Source organism: Bos mutus, chromosome 18, assembly GCF_027580195.1.
Source record: "Bos mutus isolate GX-2022 chromosome 18, NWIPB_WYAK_1.1, whole genome shotgun sequence".
Taxonomy (NCBI): domain Eukaryota; kingdom Metazoa; phylum Chordata; class Mammalia; order Artiodactyla; family Bovidae; genus Bos; species Bos mutus.
Genome location: NC_091634.1, coordinates 54372279 through 54397792, shown reverse-complemented (window position 1 = coordinate 54397792; position 25514 = coordinate 54372279). Strand labels below are relative to the sequence as shown.

Sequence of the window (25514 nt, the reverse complement as noted above, 5' to 3'; positions counted from 1 at the left end):
ACACGCGGCATATAAACAGATACTGTATGCTGGGAGCACACTTAGGGAAAGTGTTGAGAAAGCCCCTTGGGGCGGGGAACAGGAAGGCCCAGCTCTGGGAAAGAAGGTTGAGAAACTGAATTCTGGGAATTCCCAGGGGTAGGATCCGTGCTACCCCTGCCAGAGGCCCAGGTTCAACCCCTGGTTGGGGAAGTAAGATCCCACAAGCTGCGGGGTGCAGCAAAAACCACCCCAAAACAAAAAACCATCGAACTCTATACACAACCGAGTCGTGGGGCCATAGGACCAAGAGTTATGTCTGGGGTCTGGGGCCACCCTCTGCCTAGGCCAGGCTCCCACAGAGATCTGGGGGCTAAGAAACAACGAAAGTGCATTTTCTCTCATTTCTGAGGGAGCTGGCACTCTGGCATCAAGGTGTGGCTACTGTTGGTTTTGCCTGAGGCCTCTCTGCTCGGCTGGGAGGCGGTCACCCCTCTTTGTGTATCTGTGTCCCGAGCTCTGCTTATGGGGACACTGGTCGGGTTGAATCGGGGCCCGCCTTAGTGACCCCAGTTTACCTTGCTCTCATCTTTGAAGGCCCCACCTGTGTAAAGCTACTGTCTGGGGCCTCGGGGTTAGGCCTTCAACGTGTGAATCTGCAGGGGCATGTTCCAGCCCACAGCGCAATGGTGGTCTGAGAGCTGGGTGCAGCAGCCGGGAGGTAGAGTCCGGGAGCTGGGGGGCTGGCCCCTTCGGTGGCCGCGGCCAAGTCTCTGGACAGGCTCGACAGGCCCCGCCACCACATTGCAGATGGCACGTGCTTGTCCCTCAGGGTCCCTGGGAGCCAAGGTGACCGAGAAGAATCAGACCATTGTGGTCCCTGCCTGACTCTCGCCCCATCTCTGACCCTCAGTGATGACACACCGTTAACCTCCCCAGGTCCAGACCAGACCTGACTGTCACCCCTTCTCTTTCCAGGTCGGACTATGATGACTGGAGACCGTCTCTGGCCAGCCTGCTTCAACCCATTCCATTCCCCAAAGAGTAAGTCCCCCACATGTCCCTGGAAACCTTTGGCCTAAGAGAACAACCTTCACCGTCCACCCTGGCCTTAGTGGGGGACTGGTCAGGTCGTGGGACGCACCTGGGGACACCACAGATGACAGAGGGAGGTGGCAGCGTTGGTCCTCGGCCGGGGACCCGGGAATGTTCACACCCCCACCCCGAAGGATGGGGATACACCTCATTGCATGGTTGGATGGCTTCACTGGGCCACGAATACAAAGCTCTCTGCACTGGCCTTCAGGCAGTCAAGTTAGCGATGCTTACGGAGCATCAGATGGAGCTGGGCGCCTGCCCCTCCTGTCTCTGAGGACCAGAGTGAAGATAACACGAGTGGGACCGCTCCGTCTGGGGTACAGCCAGATGCTGAACACTCCCTTGTTATCCCCGTGACTGTGATCTCGCTCCACAGTGAGCTGGGCCAGAAATGGACCCTTCAGTCTCTGTGGATGGTCCTCATCCCAATACTGAATTTTATCTTGGGGAAGAGAGAGAAAGCTGTCTGATGGATAATGGCCCGAGGGGAAGGCTCTGTCTCCATCAGATCAGATCAGTCGCGTCCAACTCTTTGCGACCCCATGAATCACATCACGCCAGGCCTCCCTGTCCATCACCAACTCCCAGAGTTCACTCAGACTCACGTCCATCGAGTCAGTGATGCTATCCAGCCATCTCATCCTCTGTCGTCCCCTTCTCCTCCTGCCCCCCAATCCCTCCCAGCATCAGAGTCTTTTCCAATGCGTCAACTCTTCGCATGAGGTGGCCAAAGTACTGGAGTTTCAGCTTTAGCATCATTCCTTCCAAAGAAATCCCAGGGCTGATCTCCTTCAGAATGGGCTGGTTGGATCTCCTTGCACTCCAAGGGACTCTCAAGAGTCTTCTCCAACACCACAGTTCTAAAGCATCAATTCTTCGGCACTCAGCCTTCTTCACAGTCCAAGTCTCACATCCATACATGACCACAGGAAAAAACCATAGCCTTGACTAGACGAACCTTTGTTGGCAAAGTAATGTCTCTGCTTTTGAATATGCTATCTAGGTTGGTTATAACTTTCCTTCCAAGGAGTAAGCGTCTTTTAATTTCATGGCTGCAGTCACCATCTGCAGTGAGTTTGGAGCCCAGAAAAATAAAGTCTGACACTGTTTCCACTGTTTCCCCATCTATTTCCCATGAAGTGGTGGGACCAGATGCCATGATCTTTGTTTTCTGAATGTTGAGCTTTAAGCCAACTTTTTCACTCTCCACTTTCACCTTCATCAAGAGGCTTTTTAGTTCCGTTCGCTTTCTGCAATAAGGGTGGTGTCATCTGCATATCTGAGGTTATTGATATTTCTCCCGGCAATCTTGATTCCAGCTTGTGTTTCTTCCAGTCCAGCGTTTCTCATGATGTACTACTCTGCATGTAAGTTAAATAAACAGGGTGACAATATACAGCCTTGACGAACTCCTTTTCCTATTTGGAACCAGTCTGTTGTTCCATGTCCAGTTCTAACTGTTGCTTCCTGACCTGCATACAAATTTCTCAAGAGGCAGATCAGGTGGTCTGGTATTCCCATCTCTTTCAGAATTTTCCACAGTTTATTGTGATCCACACAGTCAAAGGCTTTAGCATAGTCAATAAAGCAGAAATAGATGTTTCTCTGGAACTCTCTTGCTTTTTCCATGATCCAGCGGATGTTGGCAATTTGATCTCTGGTTCCTCTGCCTTTTCTAAAACCAGCTTGAACATCAGGAAGTTCACGGTTCACATATTGCTGAAGCCTGGCTTGGAGAATTTTGAGCATTACTTTACTAGTGTGTGAGATGAGTGCAGTTGTGTGGTACTTTGAGCATTCTTTGGCATTGCCTTTCTTTGGTATTGGAATGAAAACTGACCTTTTCCAGTCCTGTGGCCACTGCTGAGTTTTCCAAATTTGCTGGCATATTGAGTGCAGCACTTTCACAGCATCATCTTTCAGGATTTGGAATAGCTCAACTGGAATTCCATCACCTCCACTAGCTTTGTTCGTAGTGATGCTTTCTAAGGCCCACTTGACTTCACATTCCAGGATGTCTCGCTCTAGGTCAGTGATCACACCATCGTGATTATCTGGGTCGTAAAGATCTTTTTTGTACAGTTCTTCTGTGTATTCTTGCCATCTCTTCCTAATATCTTCTGCTTCTGTTAGGTCCATACCATTTCTGTCCTTTATCGAGCTCATCTTTTGCATGAAATGTTCCTTTGGTATCTCTGATTTTCTTGAAGAGATCCTAGTCTTTCCCATTCTGTTGTTTTCCTCTATTTCTTTGCATTGATCGCTGAAGAAGGCTTTCTTATCTCTTCTTGCTATTCTTTGGAACTCTGCATTCAAATGGATATATCTTTCCTTTTCTCCTTTTTTGCTTTTGCTTCTCTTCTTTTCACAGCTACTTGTAAGGCCTCCCCAGACAGCCATTTTGCTTTTTGCATTTCTTTTCTATGGGAATGGTCTTGATCCCTGTCTCCTGTACAATGTCACGAACCTCATTCCATAGTTCATCAGGCACTCTATCTATCAGATCTAGGCCCTTAAATCTATTTCTCACTTCCACTGTATAATCATAAGGGATTTGATTTAGGTCATACCTGAATGGTCTAGTGGTTTTCCCTACTTTCTTCAATTTAAGTCTGAATTTGGCAATAAGGAGTTCATGGTCTGAGCCACAGTCAGCTCCTGGTCTTGTTTTTGCCGACTGTATAGAGTTTCTCCATCTTCGGCTGCAAAGAATATAATCAATCTGATTTCGGTGTTGACCATCTGGTGATGTCCATGTATAGAGTCTTCTCTTGTGTTGTTTGAAGAGGGTGTTATGACCAGTGCATTTTCTTGGCAAAACTCTATCAGTCTTTGCCCTGCTTCATTCCGTACTCCAAGGCCAAATTTGCCTGTTACTCCAGGTGTTTCTTGACTTCCTACTTTTGCATTCCAGTCCCTTATAATGAAAGAACATCTTTCTTGGGTGTTAGTTCTAAAAGGTCTTGTAGGTCTTCATAGAGCCATTCAACTTCAGCTTCTTCAGCATTACTGGTTGGGGCATAGACTTGGATTACCGTGATATTGAATGGTTTGCCTTGGAAACGAACAGAGATCATTCTGTCGTTTTTGAGATTGCATCCAAGTACTACATTTCGGACTCTTTTGTTGACCATGATGGCCACTCCATTTCTTCTGAGGGATTCCTGCCTGCAGTAGTAGATATAATGGTCATCTGAGTTAAATTCACCCATTCCAGTCCATTTTAGTTCGCTGATTCCTAGAATGTCGACATTCACTCTTGCCATCTCTTGTTTAACCACTTCCAATTTGCCTTGATTCATGGACCTGACATTCCAGGTTCCTATGCAGTATTGCTCTTTACAGCATCGGACCTTGCTTCTATCAGCAGTCACATCCACAGCTCGGTATTGTTTTTGCTTTGGCTCCATCCCTTCATTCTTTCTGGAGTTATTTCTCGACTGATCTCCAGTAGCATACTGGGCACCTACTGACCTGGGGAGTTCCTCTTTCAGTATCCTATCATTTTGCCTTTTCATACTGTTCATGGGGTTCTCAAGGCAAGAATACTGAAGTGGTTTGCCATTCCCTTCTCCAGTGGACCACATTCTGTCAAATCTCTCCACCATGACCCACCCGTCTTGGGTTGCCCCACGGGCATGGCTTAGTTTCATTGAGTTAGACAAGGCTGTGGTCCTAGTGTGATTAGATTGAGTAATTTTCTGTGAGTATGGTTTCAGTGTGTTTGTCCTCTGATGCCCTCTTGCAACACCTACCGTCTTACTTGGGTTTCTCTTACCTTGGGCATGGGGTATCTCTTCATGGCTGCTCCAGCCAAGTGCAGCCATTGCTCCTTACCTTGGACGAGGTAACCAGGGCCTAACATGCCTGCAGGCCTCTGTTTTGATAGATGCGAAGCAGCGGGCCCCGGGAGGCCACCCCGAGCCCTCTGCGGAGCCTATTAAAGAGGCCATGTTTATGAAATGCGGCCCTCCAAGGGGACATTACCCTCGGTAATTGCCCCATTTGCCGGCCTGGCTGGTCCCCACAGCCCCCAGGACGTGAGACCGGAGAAATCCGACTCCCGAGGGCAGTGGCGTCACTGGCGGCAGCCCTGGCCCCACGGCCCGGGGGACGCACCTGACAACAATCCATGATGCAACTCTGCCCCAGGGGCGGTCCCCGACCGCCGCTCTGATGCAGCCGGCAATTAGCGCGGCTGTGCCTCAGCGGTGGAGTGATTAACACACACACCTGGGTCCCTGGTGCCCACGTGCGGACACGCTCATGTGCACGCCGCTGAACGCCGCTTCTGTTCAGCGGGGAGGGGCCCGGGGCTCAGCCTGTTCCCGTTCTGACCATGTCCTGTCGAGTCGGGACACGATGTCCGTGTTGCCTGCTCAACTTCCTGTTCGTTCCTGGAACCAGGCCTGCCATCCCCAGAGGCAGGCCTGCGGGCCACCGTGCTGTCGTCGCGAGCACCTCGCTCACTGCGCTCTTCCCCTTGTTTCTATTCCAGAGCTCTCGCGCACGAGAAGTTCACCAAGTGAGTATTCGGGCAACACCCGTTACCCTCTTCCAGTACGCACATGCCCTGTCCTGCAGGCATCCCCCAGCGACCAGCCATCCTTCTGGCCAGTCCTCTGCACGTGCATCCAGGGAGGCGAGGATGGCGCCCCCCGGAAGTTCTCCCGAGACACGTGTCCCTCCAGGCCCACCCGGGCATCTTCTGATCCTGCCAGCTGAGCTGGCACCCCACCCCATCCTCAGCCTCCCCATCCTGGTCCACCCCCAGCCAGGACCCGGGTGCGACTGTGTCCCCACCCCGTCTCTTTCAGGGAACTGAAGTACGTGATTCAGAGGTTCGCTGAAGACCCTCGACAAGAGGTGAGGCTGCCCCGTCCCTGGCGGGCATGCTGTCCCAGCTGCAGCAGGGCGCCCATGGCTCTGCTGGCACCTCCCTGACCCCCTCGGGCATCACGACAGTTCACACAGGCCCCCTCCCCTGCCTTTGCTCAGACACAGCCCCCGCCCCGCGTGTCTGAGCCCGGCCCGTGATGCCAGCATTCTACTGTAAACGCGGGCTCACCAGAGGTATTTCCTAAGGCAGTTTCTCCTTGGAGCATAGGCCTCGCTTTAGAGCCAGGCCGGCACCAGGGCTTCTAACTGCATCTGAGATCATGGCACATCCTCTCTGCCGTTCTGATGATCAGCGGGCCAGGGATGACACTGCGCTGGGATGCTTCCCGGGCGCGGTGGCCGAGGGCCGCCCCAAGGGGAGCGAAGCCTTGCAGCCCAGGGCCCCTGTGTGTGAATGGGGACTCAGAGCGGGCTGGGCGCCCACCCCAGCCGTACTCCCATCACACAAGCGTAAGGGCAACAACCAGCCTTCATGAGGGGCTCACCCTGCATCGCGCACACACGTTCTCGTTTAATCCTCATGGCAGCCCTATGAGTAGGTGCTTTTATCACTCCTATTTTGCACCAGAATCACCTTCTTTTTGGAGTTGAGGAAACTGGAGGTACCTGCCCAGGGTCACAAGACGGGTGCCCTGGCCGGGACGGGAACCATACCCCGGGAGTCAGGCTCCGGAGCCTGCGTAGGGCCCAGCCCTGCAGCACGCACACTGGGCGAGGGGGAGAGGGGCTGCAGGGGACCGCCCTGGGGAGCTCAGGCCTCTTCTCCGCACATGGAGTCTGGGACATGAGGGGGCTGGCTCCCGGGCAGGTACAGAGGGGGACCCAGGCACCCCCAGCAGAGCCGGAGGACAAGGAAGGCAGAGGAGGAGGGGGTTATTCTCTGTGGGGCCAAGGCCACGCTGTAAAGCCTTGTTCTGGAAGGATCCGAAAGGATCTAATTTTAAAGCACCATGATCCCACCCTGACTCCAAAAGCGGTCCTCAGGCAGAAGCAGTAGACTGAGCTTCTGAGAGTCCGGGTCCCAGGGAAGGCCTCCGCCGCCCTTAAACCTGAGCCATTCCCTGCTGGAGGCAGAGTCTGAGTCCTCCCGGAAAGGGAGGCTTTATTTCAAACAGACTTTGATGTTGATGAATGAAAGTGGTGCCAACTGCTTCCCAGGGCGGAGCCGCAGCCCAAGTGCCGGGAGCGGCATCTCCCAGGCGGGGTTGCCCCGCAAGGACATGGCCCGCAGCAGGCCCCCGCCCCGCCTCGCCTCCCCTCTCCCCTCCTCACCCGCCTCTCTCCCCCATGCCCCTCCACCTTCCTTGCGCTCGCCCTCTCTCCCCTCTCCTCCCACCTTCTCCATCTCAGATGGAGCCAGTGGCTGTTTGCTTATAAATCATTTGCTGGATCTGCTGCACAGAGTTCCGTACTCTGGATCTCTCGTTTCTTTGAAGTAGCTCAGTTGACGTTCGGAGGGGAATCAAAGCCTGGCCGCCCCTGCGTGCTGTTTACTTGTGCGGGGGTTGTGATCAGTGGACTGTCTGTGAGCAAGTGGCTCTTGGCAGCAGGTTGGCCTTCACTCCTGAAGGAAGTGATGGGGCTCTCGCCTCGCTCTCTGCTGAGGACGGGGAGGAGGAGCAGCACAGGCCTTTGTTTCTGTCTCCTTCTGCAGTTACAGTGGGGCCAGGGTGGATGTGGGGTTCCTCCCACATACGCACACGTGTTTGCACACACGCACGCACCCACAGGCGGACACACGGCACTCTGGGAGGGGAGCTGACAGCTGCGGAGAGAGCTGGGGGCATTGAGATTGCCCGTGCTCTGCACAGACTGGTTTTCCTAAAAGAGGGTGTCAGGGTCCCAGAGAGGGGTGGGGGGTCAATGGGGCAGAGCCGACCCCAGAGGATGGCGCCCATGAAGGTAGAGCAGGGGAGAGGCTGACCCCCAGGGTTGGAGGGACAGATGCCCCAAAAGTGAGGGTGAGGGATGCGGAGAGCAGACACCACAGTAGTGAGGGGGCGGGGCGGAGGTTCCAGAAAGGAGAGCAGAGTGCAAGAGGGGGGACTTGGAGACACGAGCAGGGAGAGGCCCAGACAGGAGGGAAAAGCAGCTTCCCCATCAGAGGCACAGGAGAGCGCTGTGGGGGTCCCTTCACCCCTCTGCCCCAGCTTCACTGGGGCTTCAGACTGGGCGAGTCTGGCTTCATTCAGTGAAGACTGGCTTCATTCTGGGTGACTAGACAAGCCAGGGCCTGGCCGTCCATCTCCAGGAGCTGGTGGCAGATGGCTGGAGTTCCCCCTGTGTGTGGTCATCAGTTTTTCCTTAAAGGCCTTTCCTGGAATTTAGGGGAAGGCAGGGCGTGTCTGGGCTAAACCAGGTTGAACAGTTTCCTTAAGCATGAGCACGGGGCTCGCCTGGGCCTTGGGTGTTGGCCTGCGTGGACCATGGGCCCCCGTCATCGTGGGTGCACAGGACTGACCTAGCGCGTCTCCTCTGCCGCAGGTCCACTCGTGCCTGCTGAGCGTGCGAGCCGGCAAGGACGGCTGGTTTCAGCTCTACAGCCCCGGAGGGGTGGCCTGCGACGACGACGGGGAGCTGTTCGCCAGCATGGTACGTGGGGTATGGGGAGCACCAGAGCTCTGTGAGGGCGCTGGGTTCACCCCTTCTGAGCAGTGAGAGAGCTACCCCGTGCCCGCTGGGGCCTGCCCTGAAATTTCCAGGCTGAAAGGATGCTGGTGATGAAGACGCTGATGGTGACGCCAGCCCTGAGTGTCACCTTCCCATGTCTCACCCGAGTGGGCACTGAGCCAGAGGGCCCCCCAGAAACGTGAGGAGGGACACGTCCTGTCGCCCCATTTTACAGTCGAGGAGTTAACTGCTCAAGCTAGTGGGTTCACTCTGCACTCCAGCGCTGTGTACGTTGAGGGGACTGAGCACTTGCTGGTACAGGGGCCCCAGAAGTCGTTGCAGGTCCACCCACTCGTCTTATCCTTGCACTGAGAAGTCAAGGTCAGGATGAGCGGCCCACCTTGGAGATGACGGCTCTAGAGGTCACCAAACCAGTAAGCACACCCTTTGGTGGCTTCCCCTTTCCCTGCACGCTGCGGCCATCACCTCACCTGACCACGCACCGTCTTTCTTCGTCTTCAGGGCAACCCATTCCCTTAACTACTTCTATGTTGACAAGCGCAGAGAGGTGCAGGGGCGTGCCCGAGGTCACACACGACCCTCCCTGCGCTGGCCCATCCTGTCTGGAGCCACCCTCCTTGCAGTGGCAGAGGGAGCACAGATGCCCCTTCCCCAGGGCAGACGCCCCTTCCCCAGGGCAGACGCCCCTTCCCCAGGGCAGACGCCCCTCCAGGCAGCCGGTGCTCTCACCGAGCCTGCTTCCTGACACAGCTAGCTCTGTTCCACAATCACGCGTGTCCCAGAGCGTGGGAAGGCACAAGCCTAGGCCGGCCGTGGCTAAGGTCGCCGCCCTGCCCCACGCTAGCCTGATGACCTTGGACCAGTATCTTCCCTCTCCAGCCTTCAGTGTCCTCGTCTGTGAAATGGGGGTCGTAGTCCCGGCGTCTTGGGGTTACTATGGTTATGGCGAAACTAGGTGCGAGGCGCCTGGCGCTCCGTCAGCGCCCACAAGTGACGGCTGTGGTTTCTCTCGTCTCTGCTGGGCAGCCGGTTCAGTGGAGTGAGCAGCTTGTCATGCCCTCTGCAGTGAACTTAGGGTGGTGTTTGTGCTGTGACAGCAGACCCCAGCGCTGCCTCTGGATCCTTGCTTGGAAAGGGGCTTATTTTTAAGTTCCTTTTCTTACGCGCTCACTCACCACTCCTCATCACCTGCTGCCTGAAGGCCCCCTTCAGAGTGCCCTGTGCATCCTGGAAATGCTGGCCTTGCCTGCCTGCACCACCTCTCTCTCACTTCTCCTGGGCTCCTCTGATGTCACAGTGTCACCATGGCAACATTTCGTGGTGTGCCCCGCCCACCCCAGTGCAGTGACTGTGAACAAGAGAAGCTGGCAGCTGGCAGCTCCCCAGCCTGAGAGATTGCATTTGTGAGCCAGAATTGTTAATGATGGAGCGGAAAAGGGTCTATGTGGAGAAGGAAGCAGGCGGCCCCTGGATGGCGGTGCAGTGTTGCCATGGAGACACGTGGCACGGACGCTGTCCCCTGGATGCGGCTGCCGCTTCCAGCCGTGGAAGGGCATCTGCTCCACTGTGAAGTCGGGAAGGGCAAACCAGGTGGCTGGGGACCCTCGACCCTGAGGCCCACCCACAGGTGCGCTAGAAAGAAACAGGTCTTTGTACTGGAGTGCAGCTGGTTTACAGTGTCAGGTTACTTGCAGGTGTACAGTGAAGTGAGTCAGTTACACGTACACACAAATCCACTCTTTTTTAGATTCTTTTCCCAACTAGGTCATTACAGAGTACTGAGCATAGCGTTCCCTGTGCTATACAGCAGGTCCTCACTCGTTAGCTGTCTTATATACAGCAGTGTCAATCCCAATATCCCAGTTTATCCCCCGCCCTGATCCTTCGCTGCCAGTAACTGTTTGTTTTCTACATCGGTGATTCCTGTTTTGTATGTAAGTTCATTTGTACCTTCTTCTTATTAGATTCCACATATACGCGATATGACAATCTCTAGGTCCATCCAAGAAACACAGTTTTCTTAAAAGCTGTCCCGCATATAACCCAGATGGAGCAGAATTTACCCGTTCCTGGATTTCTGGGGCCGGTGCCTTCGGGGCCTCAGAGAGCACTGGGGACGGGGAGACAGGGCTCCACAACGTCCCCTGCCCTGCGTGTGCGGCCGGGCCCTGTGCACCCTGAGCACGCACCTCCAGGAGTTCCTGCCAGGCTTGACCGTACCTAGAACCCAGGGGGCCAGATGTCAGCACAGCCACAAGGACGGCGGGAGAGGGGCTCCTGTGCGTGTGTGTGTGTGTGTGTGTGTACGTGTACAGGGCATGGGTAAAATGTACACACCGTGAATCCTACTACCTCCACCGCGTTTTTATGTTTTCCTGAAGTACAGCTGGTTCACAGGGCTGTGTTCATTTCCGCCCGCCTGAGCCCTTTCTGTGTGTCTGGTCTGTAGCATCAAGTGCACTGATGCCAGTCTGCAGTCATCACAGACCTCATATTCCCGAACGGAAACTGGCCCCACTCTGTAATCGCTCACTCCCCACTGGCCCCCAGCCCTGGCCCCCACCCCGCCCCCTTCTGTGTCTGTGGTCTGACTCTGCATCCCTCCCAGGAGTGGGCCCTGCAGGATGTGTCCTTCTGGGACTGGCTGACCTCAGGCAGTGCGGTGACCGCAAGGTTCATCCCCGTGGGAGCCAGTGTCAGAGAGGGGTCCTCTGAACCCCCGGGGAGGGTCTGGTGATGGTTTCAGATCTGGTATCCAGACAGGGTGTGGGGTGCGTCTGGTCAGTATCTTCCGGCCTCACAGTCTTTGGGCCACAGGCAGGCACTGCGGGGCACAGCCCGTGGCGGTCACGGCCCCTCACCTGGCCCGTGTCTCCTCACAGGTGCACATCCTCATGGGCTCCTGTTACAAGACCAAAAAATTCCTGCTCTCCCTGGCGGAGAACAAGCTGGGACCATGCATGCTCCTGGCACTGAGAGGGAACCAGACCATGGTGGAGGTGAGGAGCCGGCCCCAAGCCCTGGCCAGGCGGCCGACTCTCCCGGGCCCTCATCCTTGCCGATGGAGCACCTTCCAGGAGCTTCCAGGCGCACAGAGCTACTGCAGGAGCTGGGCCACGGCAGCAGACGAGGCAGCCCTCCCGAGTTTGGCGGAGCAGGAGACCTTGATCAAACTGTCTGCTCATTCCACCTTCATTTAACTCGTGATCGTCTGTTGGTCTCAGGGATTGAGCAGGTTTCTGTTCTGTCCTGCCTTTTGCTACAGAACAGACTACCTCCAAGCGGGGGCTCCAAACAGTGATGCTCATCTGTTTTTCTCCTGGGTCTTCAGATGGTTGGGCTCCGCCAACTGCTTCTCACTGTGGTCTCTTAATGGGGTGGTGGTGGATGGGGGCGGGTGGGCTGGGTCTTCCCAAGGCTGCCCCCTCTGCATGTCCAGCGCTGACCTGAGGGGACTCAGGCCACGGAGACGGAGCAGCTGGGGCTCCCAGGCCACTGTCAGCAGCGCAGCCCTGGCCTTAACCTGCCCATTCGCCAGCCTCAGGCATTCAGTCACCTCTCTGTCCCCCAGAGCCCCCAGCAGCCTGGGGCTCCCAGAGCCATTGTCCAGACGGACGTCACGTCTCTCCTCTGGCCTCCGCCTCAGAGTCAGGCAGCATCACTTTCTAGCCACCAGAAGGGAGTCAGCAAGGCACTTCACCTATCGGCGGGGAGGGCACCAAGCAATCAGACCAAGGGGAGAGAGCGTGGTCTGTCTCTCGGGCTCCCCAGCCCCCGAGCCCAGCCGCATCGTGCGTGGAGTGTTGGCCAGGGGGTGCCGGGGCAGGCAATTCCCCAGCATCGCGCAGAGGGTGGGAGGAGAAGGACCTCTGATCGCAGGGCACCCCAACCCCAGCCCCTCCGCAGGCGCACAGGGCTCTCGGGGCACTCGGGACAGGCGAGGGTTGGGCTCCCCAGCCTTTGCAGAGCAGCCCTGCCCAGAGTCCTGGCTGGTGGTGACGTGCCTCCTGGTCTCGGCAGATCCTGTGCTTGATGCTGGAGTACAACATCATCGACAACAACGACACGCAGCTGCAGATCATCTCGACCCTGGAGAGCACGGGCGTGGGGAAGCGCATGTACGAGCAGCTGTGCGACCGGCAGCGGGAGCTGAAGGAGCTGGTAAGCGCGCGGCTCCGCACAGGGAATCCCGCCCCGGGACCCCCTTCCCACCCCATGGGCCTCTGCCTCCCTGACTCCTCTAATGTCCCAGAATCTGGCTGGGCTGGCCACTGCCTCTTCCTTTAGGGACCTTCATGGTCTCAGTTCCCTGTGTTTCTTGGAATCACCTCTCTGATAAACCACCTGCACTCAGGCCTGGCCTCGGGGTCTGCCCTGAGACCAAGACCATCATGCTGTCTGCCACTGCCGTCCTGAGAGGTGTTAGCTGGAGAGGGGCGGTCCAGGGTGAACACTCAGGGAAAAGTGGGTCGTAACCAGCTGGCTTCTGTTTGCAGCAAAGGAAAGGCGGGCCCACCAGGCTAACACTGCCCTCCAAGTCCACAGTGAGTTGGTCTCCTCCTGGGGGCTGGGTGGAGGGAGGAAGGTGGGCTAGTCCTCCCTGGGGTTGGGGGCAACAGCAGGCAGCCTCTCTTGCAGGTGATGCGGAGAGGTGAACAGGGACTCAGTGGTGCTTCACAAGCCAGCTTTTCTAGGCTAGAACTGTGTTGCAGGAAACCAAACGTGATAAAGATTACTGTTAATATGTTACAAGTTATTCACAATAGCAACACTAATAGCTCACATACTTGTGCGCTCATGTGTCAGATTCTGTGCTAATAGTTCATTTTATCTTGACACTAAACCTTATCAGGTCAATGCCTCTTTCCTTCCCCATTTTACAAGGTCTTCAGGGATCTTAGTTCTTTCTGTCCTCCCACTCCCCCGTCCTTGGCACATAGCTTCCACTTCACAGTCCAAAAGAGCTGCTCAAGCTCCAGCCATCTAATCTCCATTCAAGCCGTGAGGAAGAGGCAAAAAAGAACACCAGCCCTTCCCTTTATGGACCTTCCTGGACGTTCCAATGGACACATCTGCTTATATACCATTGTCCGGGTTTAGCACATGGCCCCACCTAGCTAGGACATAAGCCTTAATTCAGGGCAACCAGTTGGCAGCTAGCACTCAAGGATTCTACCACAAAGATGGAAGGGACCCTCAGCGACCTCAGCATCTAGTGCTCATACTCGCTGATCCCCACAGGCCTTAGTGTTGAGGGGACCTCAGTGTTTTCAGGCGGGGAATGGGCACAAGCCTGGGAAAGAGAGAGGGTCAGACACACACACTCACACTGCGGGAGGGACATGGCCTCGGAACCCCCAGTGCTGACTCAGGGTGTGACTCAGCACTCCCAAGCCTTTCTCCAGCCAGGCAGCTGCCACCCGCAGAGACGTGGAGGCAGCCCCGCCCTCACGGACACACCACTTCGTCCCAACCCACTGGCCCATACTGTCCCCCCAGTTAGAGCTCTTCGTGGGGAGGCCCCAGGCCTCCCCCGAGACCCCGCCTACCCGTTCACCCACCTGCAGGATGCCGACTTGGCTCGTTTGCTGAGCTCTGGCTCCTTCGGAAACCTGGAGAACCTCAGTTTGGCCTTCACCAACGTAACCAGTGCCTGCGCTGAGCACCTCATCAAACTGCCTTCTCTCAAGCAGCTAAACCTGTGGTCCACTCAGGTATGCATGGCCTGTCCACTGCGCCCTCCTCCGTGCCTGCCCTGCACCATCCTCCACGGCCGGCTTCTGCCCAGGACCCGTGGGTCCAGCCGCTCGATCCCCATGCCCCTCTGCAGCCCAGCACCCACACCCCGGCAGGGTCCCAGGCCAGAGGAGGGCTAGGCCCTGTGAAGCCCAGCGGCCCGTCTCACAGTTGGAGCTGCCGAGGCCCAGAGCAGGGACGTGCCGGGCGGAGCCTGGGGGAGCTGACGCGGGTCTCAGGCCCCCGCCCGGGGGCACTGCAGGCAGCCTGGGGGTCTCCTCCAGGTGGTGATGAGCGTGCAGCATAGCGTGCTCTGTCCTGCCCGCACCAGTCCGGCTCTTAGGCACTTACTCCCGGCACGTGTGCTCTGCACGCCCCCGTGAGGTGCAGACACTGACACCTCATCTCTCAGCCGGGGCCCCCAGCTTCCCCCCGTCCCAGTGGTAGCCACAAGTCGCTGGGTTCACAGCCCCCCTTGACAGATGGCAACACTGACTCTGGTGGGCGAGCGGGGCCCCTGTTGGGGCCACGGCACCAGCAGACCTGGCCTGGTGTGAACCCAGGTCAGGGAGGTGGAGTCTCCGAAACGAATGAGAGCAGCCTCAGGCCTGGGCCGGGTCCCAGCCACTTCCTCGGCCACTGCCCCAGCCCCAGGTTTCCGGGGGAGGCCTGAGGCAGGCCCCAGACTGAGGGCGTCTCTCCCGCAGTTTGGAGACGCCGGCCTGCGGCTCCTGTCGGAACACCTCACGATGCTCCAGGTGCTGAACCTGTGCGAGACGCCCGTCACCGACGCCGGCCTGCTGGCCCTCAGCTGTGAGTCCACACGCCCATCCCCTCAGGCCTTTCTCCGTCCCCATGGCACACGGGGCACCACGTGCTCGCTGAGCACCTCCTCGGGCCAGGAGCACAGCAGGGGACTCTCCCTGCCCTCGTGGAGCTGGTGTCATTGAGAACAGGAAACCTGAGCGAGGCCTAGCCTGTCCCCTCATGTGGTCCCAGCCCTGAGGGCCGTGGTCACCGCGGGGTCCCTTTGGGCTGGTCGGCAGTGGGCAGCGAGCTCTGGGGACACTGGGGTACAGGCAGTGACAGCAGCCAGGGAGGCCCCAAGGGCAGGGAGGGAATGTGGGCCTGATTCAGATCAGCTCCTGCCTGAAACGACCTCTGTACCTCGCATACCCCAGCTGCTCCCCTGAATCCCCACTCCCCAGCCCTGTCTCCTGAACAGAGGCCTCGGTAACTCAACCCAGCCCCCAGCTTTTCTATCCCATATCTGCAGCTACCCTCGGCAGGGTCTCACTGACCTGATGACTGTCTGTCTGTCCGTTCCCATACAGCCATGAAGAGTCTCTGCAGCTTAAACATGAACAGCACCAAGCTCTCGGCGGACACCTACGAAGACCTGAAGGTAATCCCTTCTTCCCCTTCCTTCCTGCCTTTGCATGTGCAAAGGTCCTGAGGTGGAGAAGGTTGGCATGAACTGGCTCTGAAGCAGACGTGACTAGAGAGCGAGAGAACAGCTTGGGGTGAGACTGCATCAGCCCTTAGAGGTTGCGGCAGGCCCCTAGATTTCATCTGAGTTCAGTAGAAAGCTTGCAGAGGCTCTGAGAAGGGCAATACGTTATGCTAAAAGCTTGTTTCTGGCTGTTAGGTGGAAAACGGGGATTCTGAGGGAGAGTACAAGCAAGGGTAGCACCATAGAGAAGGTCTGCAGGACTGGGGTTGTCACATGGGCGAGAGTTGGGACCAGCCCGCCAGGCTAGGCTGGCAACTTAGAACTGGGGAAAGACAGAATCTGAGTGGTAGAAGGCAGACACGTTTGTTTAAAAAAGCATGTCTCATCAGGACTGAAGGCTCCCAGGCCTAGCGCCCTGGGAGGAAGGGCTGGGCCAGGAGACGCAGTGCCATGAGTGCACCGGCCTCTGGGCATCCCGGAAGCCCACTTCAGGTGTGGCCCCCTGCCCCCCAGCTCAGTCAGACCCGCAGCCCAGGGCTCACTTGCTGGTGAAGCCTCCAGATGGCCTTCGGAGCACCCACTGTGGGCCAGGCCCCTGCTGAGGATGGGGGCAAGGAGGTGCGGCCAGTTTACCTCTACCCAGGAAAGAGCTCAGACCCAGTGGACAGATACGCACAGCAAACTAAGGGAGGTCAGGGCTCAGGGGCCAGCAGGGAGGGGACCACCTGCTCTGTTCATCGGGCTGAAGGAGCCTACTCAGAAAGGAGGGGTTAGAAGTGAGCCTGCCTGGCAGGCCAGTGTGCAGGAAGCTGGGGAGACAGGATGTAAAGGCAGGAGACCAGCAGCCTCTCTGTACAGCGAAGGCTTGCCAAAAAAAAAAAAAGTCAGCTGTTTATAAAAGAAGGCAGAGCAGGACCGCGTCTGGGTGGCAGGGGTGGGGAGCAGGAAGCCGCTCTGAGGAGCTTCAGGTGGGACTGTAGAGTCCAGTGACACGTCCTGTAGGGGAGCCTGAGTGCGAAGTAACTTGGGGGTCCTCCTCCATTCTCCCTGCCCAAGTCCTGACAGCCTTGAGGACGCATAGTTCCACAGACAAGTGAGAACAGTCTGTGTGCTGAGCACGCAGCGTGGTCTCACACAGGGCGCTCTGTGTTTGGTCCCTCTCCCCATCTGGACACAACTGGACCTGGAGTCCCTCCACAGAGGAGGAATTCCGCTCTGGAGGCCCAGACTCTGCCCACGGGCACGTAGCCTGCAAGTGCCAGCGGAGGGCACACACCCCAGGCTTCCCACCCCCAGAGCTAGTGATTTGAAGCCCCTCTGGGGTGTGCACGTGGACTCCCCAGCAGCCGTCACCTGCTTTCTCTGGGGCTGGCCACATCCCACCTGCTGGGTTCTCCCCAAGGTCTCCCAGCTCTGGGCTTCGGAGCCCCCGACAGGCAAAGTGGGAACGGTAGTCACTGGTACGGGGGGAGCTCCGCGCCACCAGGTTCTGGAAGGGACCGGATCCTTCTTGCTCCCCCAGGCCAAGCTGCCCAACCTGAAGGAGGTGGACGTCCGCTACACGGAAGCCTGGTGAAGCTCCCGTCGGCAGGAAGCAGTTTGCAACCGCAACTCACAACTCCTGACTAATAGCCGTAGAGCAGCGGGTCTCGGGGTCCCACCCCCGTCCTGGCTGTGAGATAGATGGGGGAGTCTTTCTGGGGGCAGAGGGCGGAGGGGGGAGGGTGGGGAGGGGGGGTCCGTAAGCACGCCCAGCCCCCGCCTGATTCTTTTAGCTTCATAATCGGAAACCTTGACCTGATCTAAAACGGACTTCGTAGCAACCAGAGGAGTGGCAGTGGGTCGGGGAGAGGGTGGGGGTGGGGGGCTTGGGGAAGGGGGACCCTTTGTGGATTTTCTTTGCCTTTGTGTTCAATGCCGCGTGGGAACAGTCAAGTCCGACCCCACTTTCACGTGACCCCGCTGGGCCCAGAGGCCGAGGAAGGACCTGTCCTCCTCCAAGGCCCGCCGAGAACTCGCCCCACCATCGCCATCGGACAAGACCCAGTCCCGTCATCCCACCGTCCTGTGTCCTCGCCATTGCTATGCAAAGTGATTCTTGTTGTACATAAGATTTAAATAACGCACCTATTTAAGAAACGTTGACAAATTGCAGGTCTGGGACCTGCCTGTTATTTATGAAGTCTTTGACCTACCCACCCGCCCGCCCACCTGCCCGCCAGCCACCCCTTGGCGTGTAGTACTGTACAAACCAGTCAGCTGGTAGTGGTAGTATTCTTGTTATTTTTTTAAAGGAAACAGACGGAAAAGAAAAAAAAAAAGAACCTCCTTGGAAAATTAATTGCTTTTTTTGTAATGGATTCTGTCCGCTAATGCTCTCTTGTCCGTCCGTCCCTCTGCCCGCCACGCCACCGTGCATTTCGATTCCAGATGTCTCCAGTTTCCTCACGGGGTGGGGGTCAGACTGGGGGAGGAGAAGTGGGGGTCCCCACATTGTCGTCTCGCTCCTCTAAGGCCCCAGCTTCCTCTCGGCCCCCTTTTACACATCTGGAGGGGTGGGGTGCTAACCTGTCCTCCCGTCGTCCCATAAGAGAGCTGCCCCCACCCTTCCCGCGGAGTACGCCATCTCTGGTGGCCTCTGCCGTCCCCCTCCTGACTGAGACTCTGCCACCCGTGGCTTCCCCGCCGTCCTGTGCCTCCCGTGGTCCCTCATGCATGCCCGCCTCTCTGCATGGTCTCTTGGGAGAAGAGAGACGTCTCCTCCACCGGCCTGACCGCCCGCCCCACCCCACGAATGTGACCACTGCAACGCAGACTCCCTCCTGCCCTTCTCCGTCCCCCGACCTGCCCCAAAGACACACCCATCTCCATTTCTTTTATAAACAAGCCCTCACTGTACAGAACAGCCCTCATGGTTTACTTGGGGTCCCCTCTCCCCCAAGCCCCATCTTCTGTTGGTTTAGCACAAATACCCCCCTCTTTCAGCACCTCCAGACCTAACCCCCAGTCAATGTAATTGTTTTATATATATTTAATCTTATTCAATGGAAACCATGCTTTTGTCGTTTTATACTTTGCTAGGTAGACTTTATTACCCCCCCCAACTATGCCCTCATTTTTTTAAAAAAGGAAAAAAAAAAGAAATTGGGTTTCAGTCTTAATTCATTTTCTGTGCCAGGTTTGATTTCGTTCGTGCGTGCGTGTGAATGTGTTCTGTTTCGTGTTTTGTTTTTGTTGTTGTTTTCTGTTGTTTGGTTTTATTTGCTCCCCTCTGGTCCCATACTTTACAGCACTCTGGTGCAGGAAGAAGCAGAAGCAAAAAAAATAAAAAAATCTAAAAAGAAAAAAAAAAGAAGAAGAGCCGAGACATGCCACCTTTACCCTTCGCACTGTTGCTTTTCCTGATGGTTAATACTACTGTCACGTAGCTGTGTTCAGAGATGTGAAAAACTTTCAGGCAAAAATAAACTGTAAGTGACTCATTGACATCTGGCCTTTCTGTGTGGCTTTGAGGGGGCCTGGTGTGGGGACAGGAAGGGCCAAGACCTAGGCCAAGAGTTGGGGGGCTCACAGCAGAGCCTCTACACCCTGTGTCCAGGGCTCCTCACCCCGGCACACTTGCGAGCCAGATCTTTGTTGTGGGGCCATCCTGGGCATCAAAGCCCCAACCCCCACCCACGGGATTCCAGGAGCACCCACCCCTACCCCAGCAGATAGAACAACCAAAAATGTCTCCAGAGGGTGCCTAGCGCCCATAGGGGACAGTCACCCCAGGAGACAGCCCGGCTGTCCACCTGTGCCGCAGGACCCCCGCGGAAGCTCTAGTCCAGCGAGGTGCCTGCGAAAATGCAGGGTCCAGGGTGGGGCCCCAGACTCTGCATTTCTGAGGAGCTCTGGGCGACGGATGCTTCCACCCACCCTCCTCTGTCCCCTAACCCCCTACACCATCTTCCAAGCCCCAAGGACACTCTACCTCGCCGCACACCTGCTCTCACTTCCCGAGGCCACTGCAGCTGACCCCACTCGGCTGACCCGCGGGACGCCCTCCGGCCGATCAGGGAAAGCGGGTGCCCTGTGGGAGGCTCAGGACGGCCCAGACCGACAGGGCTGGCGGACGGGCTTCGGGAGCTCCGGTGCTCAGGCCAGATGGGCCGGGCGTCAGGAAGGCCAGCTGCAGGGCGGGACGCAGGGCCGCGAGGCACCGCAACCCGCCACCTTCCCACCAGCAGAGGCCCTGGCTCAGGAGGCGCTCATCACCTGCCAGACGAAAGGGAGGACCCTGCCAGCGACCGACCTCAGCCCTCTGCCCTCTGCTGTCACCTCGGCTCCTCTGGCTGAGCGGGGAGAATGCAGACTACCTGGCGGAGGCAGGGTCGGGGGAGAGGGCGTTTCCTCCCCCGTGCTGTTCCGTCAGGAGCCTCCTCTTCCCTGAGCTTTGATTCCAGCTACCAGCACAACCCCCACCTTCTACCTTGGCCTGGCAGGATCTGCGGTAGTCCCAAGAGCCTCACTTGCTTCAACTCCGCCCACCCACGTGAGCCACAGCTCTCGACCCTGCCCACCCACGTGACTCAGCTCTTAACCCCGCCCACCCGCGTGACTCACAGTTCTCGACCCTGCCCTCCCACGTGACTCATAGCTCTTAACCCCACCCACCCCACATGCCTCACACCCCCTGAACTGGAAGGCTCTCCGCTTGGAAACTGAGTTAGACGGTGTCTTCCTTTGCCCCGCTGACCTGCACGTTGGAAGCAGCCCCTGCTGCAAGTTCCCAGGCCTCAGCATCCCTTGTCAGGTAGCCCTGCCCCGCACCCCCACCCCCCACCCCCAGGAGTTAGCCCTTCCTTACATACTGCACAGCCCACCAGAGTGGGCCTTATGTTTCATGCAGAGACCCTGCTTTCCTCCACCAACACGCAGGCAACCCCCACAGCTGATGTGAGCACCCACTAAGAGCCCAGTGGAGCAATGGGCCCTTGAGATGGGGAGGGACGTTCATCAGGAAATTTCAGGGCAAATCCTGAATTAGGGACAGGGAGAAACACTCCCAAGAGAGTGGCTGTTGGATTAGTGGGAGCTGAACTCTGTAGTCCACAGGTCAGCTTGATGCCCCGCTCACGGTGACTGCTCCAGACGGCACTGTCTTCCAGTCACTTAGGCTACAGTGTGAATGGTACACCCTGGAGTCGTGCCAAGGGGGAACCTCATTGTTATTTGTGCCTCCCAGACTGCTCTAAAGTTAAGCTGTGCTAGAAGTTTCTCTGAAGGCCCACAGGGAAGGGGATCAGAGAGCCTTGGAAAAGGGCCTGGCTTCATTCATTTATTCATGCATTCAACCATTCTTTGTTGAACACCTGCTTCTAGGAGGTGCTTGCAGGTTCTAGACAACATGCTAGAAGAAGCAAGAAACATGGCCTTTGCCCTTTGGTGCCCCAGTGACCTGAAGCATGCTGGTGAGGAGTCAGCGTTGATATTGTGTGGCAATAGCAATGACAGGAAGCTATGGCAGGCGCAGGAGGTGACAGCTAACCCAAGCTTTGGAAATCAGGAGGGCTTCCTGGAGGAGGTGGTATTGTTGACAGTGAAGAATGAGGATGTATGTCAAGTCAATAGAGAGGAAAGGGGAGTGTGCAAAGACGTGGCAACAGATGAGCGGGATCTGTACTGGGAACTGCAGATGGAGAGCATGGTGGGGTGAGGGGGGACACGGGAGGGATTGTTATCGTTGGGGCTGAATTGTGTCCCTTAAAAAAGAGATGTGGAGGGGGAAGAGGACAAAAAAAAAAAAGAGATGTTGAAGTCCTAACCAACCCCCTCCCCCAGTACCTAAGAGTAGGACTGTATTTGGAAACAAGGTATTTACAGAGTATTCAAGTTAAACTGACGTCATTAAGGTGGGCCCTAATCCAATATGACTGGTGTCCCTGTAGAAAGGGGAAATTTGGACCCAGAAGCAGACATGCACAGCGGGAAATCTACCGGATGAGACTGGCACAGGGAGAGGGCCACATGAGGATGAGGGCAGAGACGGGAGTGAAGCTGGGAAGAGAGGCCTGCAGCAGATCCGGCCTCACAGACCCTACCGACACCTTGAATTCGGTGTTCTGTGAGAACCGTGAGAGAATACTCCTCTCTTATTTTAAGTGCCCCCCCACCCCTAGTCCATGCTGCTTTCTCACAGCAGCCCTGAGACAGAGTACATCCGTTTTCCTGGGCCACCACACAGAGTATCCCAAACCCAGAGATGTATTCTCTTGTTTCTGGAGACCAGAAGTCCAAACTCCAGATGTCGGAAGGGGGCCTTGCTTTCCTTCTCCTCCAGTCCCTGGCTAGCTGCTGGGTCGCATCAGTCTCTGCCTCTGTCCCATGTGGCCCTGCCTCTTCTCTACCGCACCCTTCCCTCTGCCTTTCTCCTTCAGGGACATTTGATGTTGGTTCAGCGCCCACCTGGATAATCCAGGGCTTCCCTCACAGCTCAGACGGGAAAGGATCAGCCTGCAATGCAGGAAACCAGAGTTCAATTCCTGGATTGGGAAAATCCCCTGGAGTAGGAAATGGCAACCCACTCCAGTATTCTTGTCTGAGAAATCCTATGGACAGAGGAGCCTGGCGGGCTGCAGTCTGTGGGGTCACATCCTGAATAATCCAGGGTGATCTCACAGCCAGAGCCTTAACACATCACCTGATCTGCAAAGAAGTTTTTCTTTTACCATATAAGGTCCCAGTCACTGGTTCCAGGTGAAGGCACCTTCTGGGGCCATTATTCCACACGCTGCATAATGGGGGCGAGACTAGCCATCGTCTCCTTAGTCATATTTAGAAGCCTGGGATTTACCCCGAGGGCTCTGAGAGACTGTTAGGACATTGCAATTATCTTACTCATTTTCTGACAAAGCATGTATATAGCTCCTCCTATGTGCCAGGCACAGCAACAGTTTTGTAACTCTGAATCCATTCATTCCTCCTGCCAAACCTTTGAGGCAGGTGCTAACATGATCCCTCTTGACCACTGGGGAAGTGGAGGTCAGGAGATGCTGCATCCTTCAGTCAAGGTCATGCAGGGAGCAGGGGACCAAGGCAAGCTTATGACCCAGGCATTATGGGAAGATCTATCCACCGCTGGCTGGTGAATGGATGGGGCTGAGGCTGGAGCTTAGACCACATGGAGAAACAAATTCAAGAGAAGCTTAGGAGTAAAACTGCAGAACGTGGGGATTGGTATGGAAGGAGGGCCAGCAAGGAGTGAAGGAAGAAGTTCAATTTCTTGCCTTGTTTCCTGAAGCTCTGTGAGCTCCAGAATTGTACCTCTGCCGGGCAGCAGCCCTCGTGGCAGGCAGGGCTGGTGTGTGAACACTAGCTCTGGGTCCTGGTGGGGGCGGAGAGCTCCAAGGCTCCTGTCCTTCCCTGGAGTCCTTCCCTGGGGTTCATCTCCAGCTGCCCCCAGGGTTCTCTTGCTTGTTAAGACTTCCTACCCTTCTCCTCTCACTTTCCCATGGTTCCATTTCTGGTTCTGGGGTCACTTCCCACGTAAGCTTACCTGAGCCGGAGGAAATCATTGTTTTAGAGCCAACTTCTGGGGAAGCCCCAAATTAAGAGTGCCTGACCGTGCCGGGGGACAGAGGGCCGGGATGGAGGGGAGCGCCTCCATGACAGACTGAGAAATCCCTCCCAAGGGGACCAGGTCACCCAGTATTCCTGCCCCGTCCTTGGTGACACAGGCACTGCTGAGCTTTGCCAGAAGGGCTCTGCAGCTAGGGTCCCCAGAACCACCTTGCACCCATTTTGAGAGGTGGGGGTGGCAGCTGACGGGAGCTCCCGGACATTGCTGGTGGAACTAGAAATCGGTTTGACTGCTTTGGGAAGTGTATCTAATCAATACTAAAGCTAAACATCTGTCAACATCATGACCCCAGAGCTCTGCTCCTGGGGAGACGGCCAAGAGGGCTGAGCTCACATGTCCACCAGAGACACAAACAAGAATGTTTATAGCAGAGTATTCATAATAGCCCAGAGTGGAAACACCCTAATGTCCACTCACAGGAGAATGAATAAACTAGCTGTGGAACAGATACACAGTGGACGACGCAAATGCCTCCATCGACGGGAGGAAGAGTAAATACACCATGACACATCCGTATGATGGGGTTCTGCATCAAAAATGACCCGACAGATACACACAATCGGGTAAATGCACTGGACAGGCGTTACATTGTGCGAAAGGAGGCAGACACAAATGAGGGTTTGCCGTGTGATTCCATTTATATAAAGTTCACAAACAGCCACAGATCATCAGTAATTATAGAGGTCACAGAAGTGGTATCTCTGCAAGGGTGGGGAGCATTGTTGATCAGGAAGACAGGAGGGAATCTTCTGGGGGTGATGAAAATATGCTGCATCTCGATACACAAATATTTATACACATGGAGTTCTACACTTAAGACTTGTGTAGTTTACATACTTGCGTATGTACACATCAGCTTTTTTTTTTTTGGCTATGCCGTGTAACTAGTGGGATTTGAGTTGCTCAACCAGGGATCCAACTTGTGCCCCCTGCAGTGAAAGCATGGTATCTTAACCACTGGCCCACTAGCAAATCCCAACATCAACTTTTTCTTTTTTTCAAGATTTTTTTTTTTTTGATGTGGACCATTTTTGAAGTCTTTATTGAATTTGTTTTATAACATTATTTCTGTTTTATGTTTGGTGTTTTGGCCTCGAGGCATGTGGGATCCTGGCTCCCCTATCAGGGGTCAGGTAGAACCTGCATCAGGTGCATTGGAAAGTGAAGTCTTAACCACCAGACTACGAGGGAAGTTCCTCAACATCAGCTTTTAAAAAGTAGCAGCAGGTAGAAGAAGAAGAAGGCAATGGCACCCCACTCCAGTACTCTCGCCTGGAAAATCCCATGGACAGAGGAGCCTGGTGGGCTACAGTTGATGGGGTCACTAAGAGTCGGACACGACTGAGAGACTTCACTTTCACTTTTCACTTTCCTGCATTGGAGAAGGAAATGGCAACCCACTCCAGTGTTCTTGCCTGGAGAATCCCAGGGACAGGGGGCCTAGTGGGCTGCCGTCTATGGTGTCGCACAGAGTCAGACACGACTGAAGCGACTTAGCAGCAGCAGCAGCAGGTAGAAACAATCCAAATACCCATTCATAGATGAACAGATAAATAACCGGGATGCATATTCACAGTGGACTCAGCCACGCGTAAGAAGGAATAAAGCACCCCTGCGTGCTCCAACATGGATGAACCTTGAGACCAGTGTGTTAAATAAGCCAGACAGGTTCCGTTTATCTGAAATATCCAGAACAGGAACGTCTATACAGACAGAAAGCAGATTAGGATTTACCAGCACCTGGGGCGTGACCACTGAATGGGTGTGGGGTTTTATGTGGGGGCTGTCGTATGGTCAGGCCAGCCACGATGGCGGTTCCCTCGCTCTCTCCACCTGCCCTGCCCGACCTGGGCCTGCTTCACCGTTAGCTGGCACACACAACTTGCCTTCCTACACGCTTGCCCCAGGCCCCAGCTGGTGATTATGCTTCTCAAAGGGGCCGTGAGGAGTCCTGCTACTGCTTTCCCTGGTAGCTAAGGCGCCCACCTGACCCCAATTCCCCCCCGGAACTGGTGACCTTGCCCTGACCCCGGAAGCAAAGCCTGCCGCCATGCTTTGCCCGCCTCCAACGTCTGCACACGGTGGGTGTTGCTCCAG

General features: G+C 56.0%; 1 protein-coding gene across 2 annotated transcripts in view; it reads left to right on the top strand.

Annotated features, from left to right (window-relative positions):
* CMIP (c-Maf inducing protein) overlaps positions 1 to 19282 on the top strand; it is a 212591-nt gene extending 193309 nt beyond the window's left edge. For both annotated transcript variants that reach the window (XM_005907889.2, XM_070388656.1), the window contains 11 exons: positions 958 to 1023; positions 5576 to 5602; positions 5895 to 5943; positions 8461 to 8568; positions 11490 to 11606; positions 12628 to 12768; positions 13104 to 13151; positions 14175 to 14321; positions 15051 to 15156; positions 15678 to 15748; positions 17319 to 19282. In XM_005907889.2, the coding sequence (XP_005907951.2) occupies positions 958 to 1023; positions 5576 to 5602; positions 5895 to 5943; positions 8461 to 8568; positions 11490 to 11606; positions 12628 to 12768; positions 13104 to 13151; positions 14175 to 14321; positions 15051 to 15156; positions 15678 to 15748; positions 17319 to 17372 (934 nt within the window). In that variant the 3' untranslated portion in view covers positions 17373 to 19282. The remainder of the gene's footprint in view (positions 1 to 957; positions 1024 to 5575; positions 5603 to 5894; positions 5944 to 8460; positions 8569 to 11489; positions 11607 to 12627; positions 12769 to 13103; positions 13152 to 14174; positions 14322 to 15050; positions 15157 to 15677; positions 15749 to 17318) is intronic.
* Positions 19283 to 25514: the final 6232 nt, after the last annotated feature.